Raw genomic sequence first — 6,000 nt, 5'->3', positions numbered from 1 at the left:
ATCTTTTACATCCACCCGAGAAGGCAAATAGGTCTCTCAATTTAACATCTCATCTGAACGATTGCACGTCTGACAGTGCAGCTATCCCTCAATACTGCACTGGGATTCTCAGCCTTCTCAACTATCTGTAGTGGGGCTTAAACCCAAAAGGGGTGGGGCAGAGGTGGAAATAGGCGGGCTTAATGATTGCGCGGATATGTGGTTGGAAGCTCATCTCAGGGTTAGACATGTCACCAAGGTTGTGAACAGTCTGGTCCCGCCTCAGAGAGCTGCCAGGGAGAGGGATGGAGTTGGTAGCTAGGGAACAGAGTTTGGAGCAGGGACCACAAACAATGACTTCAGTTGTCCTAATATTTAATTGGAGGAAATTTCTGTTCATCCTGTACTGGATGTCAGATAAACAGTCTGATAATTTAGCAACAGTGGAGGAGTTGAGAGAGGTGGTGGTGAGGTAGAGCTGGGTGTTGTCAGCGTGCATGTGAAAACTAACGCTGTGCTTTCGGATGATATCGCCGAGAGGCAGCATGTGGATGAGAAATAGGCGAGGCCAAGGATAGATCCTTGGGGGATACCAGAGGTAATGGTGCGGGAGTGGGATGCGAAGCCATTGCAAATGGTACTCTGGTTATGATTAGATAGATAAGACTGGAACTAGGCGAGTGCAGTCCCACCCAGCTGGACAATAGTGGAGAGGCATTGGAGGAGGAAAGTGTGGTCAGTCTCTCTTCTCTGCTTCCCAAATGTCCTAAATTTTTCTATTTATAAATATGAACATACTCAGTGATCTCCTCTGGCAGGGAGGATGAAACAGGTTGAGGATCCCCAATTTTAGTCACTCCATCATTGGTGGCCATGCCTTCAGCTGCTTTGACCCTAAACTGGAATTCCTTCCCTAAACCTCTCCTCTTTTAAATCACTCCTTAAAACCTACGTCTTTGGCCTAGCTTATGATCATCTGTCCTAATATCTCCTTATGTGACTCACTGTCACGTTTAGTCTGTTAATTGCTCCTGTGAAGTGCTTGGGATGTTTTACTGTATGAAAGTCGCTAAATAATTGCAAGTTTTTCTTGAGAATGTGGGTGATAATTGGACCAGGGCAAGTAGGAAAGGAAAGCTGCCATCCCCTCGCAGTCGGAGCCTCTATGCTGGCTGCTGCACTGCCACAGGAACAGCGGCAGATGCTGGGTAGGTGTTTCAAACAGAGGCCATTTAGGGGTAAGGGATGCATTAGGCTGTTGTAACAGCACTCAGTCCTGACACTGAACCAACGCATGTGTGTTAATCTGCCTGCACTCCTTCAATTTTAGCCTCTTACCCATTCAACGTTCTTTTCTTAGCTCTACCTTCAACTGTCTGGGCCCTAAGCTCTAGAATTCCCCTCTAAACCTCTCTGTCATGTTTTAAGACTATTCTTGAAACTTATCTCTTTGACCAAACTTTGTTCATCTTAATATTTCCTTCTTTGGCATTCCTGTGAAGCACTTTGGGATACTCTCCTATATTACAGGCATTTATATAAATGCATGTTGCTGTAAATCTCATTTTCCTGAGTCCTATAGTCCTAACATGACTCCACTCTCATTGAGTTGGTGTGAGCAGAGGGAAGTGGGGTTTCCTCATTTCCACAGCCCCTATGTAACTTACAAAATCTTTCAGCTGGAATCTGAAACCAAGCTATTTTTGAAACAAGCATAGTGGTGAAACGAGACAGTTTCAGTTTCCTGTAAATTCTGAGGTTGTTAACATTTTCAGAAGCCTTTCCAAAAGAACACAGGAATAGAATCTAATGATAGCTTATGATGTAATAAATCCCTAGTTGATAAAATAATTAGCTTGTTACAAATTAAAATTAAGGTCATGAGTAAGGTGGGTGCAAGATGCAACTCATTGACCTGCCAGTGAGTCATGAGCTTATCATTTTTGAAGGGTTAGCACTAATCTATCCTTAACTTTCCCCTAAAATTGCAGTCTGACTTGGAAAGACATAAAGAGGTCTGGTGTAGGAACTGAAGATAGAATCATACGGCACAAAAGGAGGCCATTCAGCCCACTGAAGAGCTATCCAATTAGTCCCACACCCCCTTGCTTTCCCCTTAGCCCTGCAAAATAACCCCTTCAATTATTTATCCAATTCCCTTTTGAAAGTTACTGTTGAATCTGCTTCCACTGCCCTTTCAGGTAATGCATTCCAGATCACAACAAACTGCTGCATAAAAAATGTTTTTCTCATCTTCCCTGTAGTTCTTTTACCAAAGTCTCATAGTTGAGAATGATAGTTTTTTGTTAGGCTAGGGTAGTAAGGGAACTAAGGTGGGTAGATGGAGTTATGATACTGATCTCATTAAAAAAAATGTTTTAGTTATTCGTTCATGGGATGTGGGCGTCGCTGGCTAGGCCAGCATTTATTGCCCATCCCTAATTGCCCAATGAAGGCATTTAAGAGTCAGTCTAGCATCACATGTAGGCCAGACCAGGTAAGGACAGCAGATTTCCTGGATTACTAGTCCAGTGCTATTACCACTATGCCTTTGTATCCCTCACCTGGATCAATTAAAAACAAATTTTAAAATAAAGTTTGGTAAAGCCGGTTTAAAAGACGGGATATGAAACTTTCATACAAGAAGTGGTAAATGGACTGTAGTGAAAAGGGGCAGTTTAGTATGTCTCCGAACTAACATTGGGGGTGAATTTGATCTTTGGCGAAGGTACAAAGTGAGCTCTTGTGAATCCTTAGACTGTACCCAATTTATTTTTCTATTGTGGTCTACGCACAGAATCTAGACTGTCAAAAGATTACTAAAATTAAGTGTTAAAAGATCCCACTGCACTATTCCCTCCAAGTCACACCTCATCCTGACTTGGAACTGTATCGCCATTCCTTCACTGTCGCTGGGTCAAAATCCTGGAACTCCCTGTGGGAACACCTACACCACACAGACTGCAATGGGGCAAGAAAACAGCTCACCGTTTTCTCAAGGGCAGGTAGGGATGGGCGAAAAATGCCAGCCTTGCCAGTGGCACCCAGATCCTGAGAATTAATATTTTTTTAAAAATTCAATTGAAAGCTGGAAATTCTGATGTTTCCCCCACCCTGTTGGTTATTTACCTCGGTGCTGTTTGTACTCAGATTGACGCCACATCTGTTGACTTTTTTTAAATTAAAATAAAACCACCCAGTTTGTATTTTACTACAGTAAGTGAAACACTTAAAATTAAGTAATTCATTGGCTGTAGAAAGTTTTTTCTGGTGTGAGGCGGAGGCGGAGGCGGAGATGTGCAAGAGATGAGCGGCGCTTTCTAAATGCAGCTTGTCCCTTGAATAAGCTCCAAGGACGAGTTACAAATCACAGAGCTGAAACGTTAACTCTGTTTCTCTCTCCACAGATGCTGCCAGACTCACTGAGTATTTCCAGCACTTTCTGTTTTAACAATCGAGTTACACTAATGTGCCCACAGTTTCAATATCTACAACAGGACTAACAGCCGAGCCAATTCTCCCCTCCCAACCGGAGTAAAGGAGGCACTGAACACAAGGAAATCGAAAGAGAAAGAAATCAGCGTTGATTTCGTTTCCTGTTTATTTTAAGCCAGACTCCTCCTCTCAGTTCGCCTTGGCTGCAAAGTTTCCATTATTCCAACCCACAGGCTTCCGATACACTCAAAGCAACACCGGGACAATCTTGTGAGGGCGAGGGCAGAGAATTTGTTTCTTAGTGCCTGGTGGTCACATTATCAGAAAGATGTTGGGAGGTGCAGAGTACGATTCCACATGGGCAGAGAGTGAAGGGGAAGCGGAGCCCGTAGCAGCAACATCATCCCCAAACCCCAAGGAGAAGGAAGGCGTGCGATTGCGGAATGCGGTAAGAGAACACAGCTGGGAGCGGAGGGGATATTGAAAGAGATGGGGTTTGTGTGGGATATAGATACCCTCAGCGGGCCCCCTGTGCCTCGTTGACACTTGTGTGGCTGCAATAATAAATCCTTGCAGATTTGGCCTTTCCAGGCGCGAGTAGGGTGACATTCAGAGTTGGGGTTTGAGCAGCAAGCCTTTATTTACCGCTGCAATACAAACACCAAGCTCTTAGCGATGATCTATATCCGGATTGTGAAGTTTAGCAGCTGAATGCCGCTAGTCTTTGTGCATTGTAGCTGCAGTTTGTGATGTGAGGCAGTAGATGCCATGTTTGTACAATGCTGGGGAGCTCCCCAACTGGAACGTGTTCTCTATGCAGCCCCTGAATTTCCTGCGCGGAGACGCGAACCAAATAAAAGATCTGAAATATTTTAGTGGGGGGAGTGAACAGGTTAAACGCTCTGTGCATTGCGCCCAAATCTCCTGGATCGATCCATCCCTTCCGCTCGAACGCACCTACGCCCAGAGTAATGCACACCAGAATTTCCTGCAATTCAGAGGAAACTGCCGAGCGTTTTTATTTTAATTTCTCCCCTGTTTATATTTTCTGTTTCTTTGAATGTATTTTTGTGGCATCAGCTGCAAGTCATTTTAAAAAAAAATGTAAAAAGCGTCCCCAATTTCAGCTCCTTAAACGGCCTGTGCCCAATGTGCGGGAATAAATGGTTAAAAGGAATTGAAACCTTAATTTTCCTGCTTAAAGGGGGAATATGAAGTGTGAGTTTGGTGGTTTCCCTGGGCTAGTGTTTACGCCGATTTCCACCCATTTTTACTTTCGGCGGATTCCAATGAGATTTGCAGGAAGTTTGAGCGTAACGTGACATCTGCAGAACGGACTGTCTAAATATTTAAATCAATGCCAGATGGGTTTTAGAAAGTGCCAACACCGTCTAACATAAAACACCGCAAACTCTTTATAAACCAGTTTTGACACTGCACTTGAGTTAAACTCTAACAGCCAGCTTGGCACCTGATTCCAAATTTCTGCTGCAAGTGCAAAATGGAAATTGCTTCACACCATTCTAGACTTGGTATTAATTTTCCTTAAACTTTATTTCAAATAGAATGTCATTTAATGCACTTGTGGTCTTGTTCTCACTGATAAAAGGTTCAAGTCTCAATCTAGGCAATTGATCCCATTCTGATGAGGCAAGTGCAGGAGAAGGCCATTCAGCCCCGAGCCTGTTAAGGTGGGAACAGAAATTGTTGCCATTGGTGGAAGGGGTGAGAACCAGCGGACATAAATTTAAGGTGGTTGGCAAAAGAACCAAAGGTGACATGAGGAGTAACTTTTTTACACAGCGAGTGGTTAAGATCTGGAATCACTGCCTGAGAGTGTGGCAGAGGCAGGTTCAATCGTGGCCTTCAAAACGGAATCGGAGAGAAAAAACTTGCAGGGTTGCGGGAAAAGGGCAGGGGAATGGAAGTAGCCAACTTGCTCTTGCAGAGAGCTGACATGGGCTCAACAGCTGAAATGCCCCTCTCTGTGCTGTAACCATTTTATGATTCTAACAGGAGGAGGTCATTCAGCCCCCAAGCCTGTTACATAGAAGCAGGAGTAGCCTCAATTTAAAAATAATTCTTTTGGGATGTGGGCATCGCTGGCAAGGCTGGTATTTATTGTCCATCCCTAGTTGCCCTGAGAAGGAGGTGGTGGTGGTGGTGGTGGTGGTGGGCTGTCTTCTTGAACCATTGTGAGCAGTTCGATGCAACTGACTAGCTTGCTGAGACAGTTAACAGTCAATCACGTTAGTGTGGGACAGGAGTCACATATCAGCCCAGACCGGGTACAGATGGCAGGTTTCCTTTCCGAAAGGACATTAGTGAGTCTGACCAATCCGCCAGCTTCATAGTCACTTTACGAAAGCCAACTTCTATTCCAGTTTTATTTTTAAACTGAATTTGTATTGTCCAACTTCCATAGTTCTCTGGATTATTAGTCCAGGCCTCTGGATCACTAGTCAAATAACAATATCACAACATCACGATAACCCTTACTGAGCAATAGTTATTTTCATTTATAAAGTACAAATGTTTTGCTGCATAACTTTTCTTACATCAAACCTTTGCAGAACATAAGAACAG

General features: G+C 43.9%; 1 protein-coding gene across 4 annotated transcripts in view; it reads left to right on the top strand.

The window, feature by feature from the left end:
* LOC137378383 (opioid growth factor receptor-like protein 1) overlaps window positions 1-6,000 on the top strand; it is a 29,378-nt gene that overhangs the window by 838 nt on the left and 22,540 nt on the right. For all 4 annotated transcript variants that reach the window (XM_068048654.1, XM_068048655.1, XM_068048656.1 and 1 more), the window contains exon 2: window positions 3,387-3,862. In XM_068048654.1, coding sequence (XP_067904755.1) covers window positions 3,743-3,862 — 120 coding nt within the window. In that variant the 5' untranslated portion in view covers window positions 3,387-3,742. The remainder of the gene's footprint in view (window positions 1-3,386; window positions 3,863-6,000) is intronic.

This window comes from Heterodontus francisci, chromosome 16 (genome assembly GCF_036365525.1).
Source record: "Heterodontus francisci isolate sHetFra1 chromosome 16, sHetFra1.hap1, whole genome shotgun sequence".
NCBI classification, from domain to species: Eukaryota; Metazoa; Chordata; class Chondrichthyes; order Heterodontiformes; family Heterodontidae; genus Heterodontus; species Heterodontus francisci.
The sequence above is the reverse complement of the archived record's forward strand: the minus strand, read 5'-3'. Positions and strand labels throughout refer to the sequence as shown.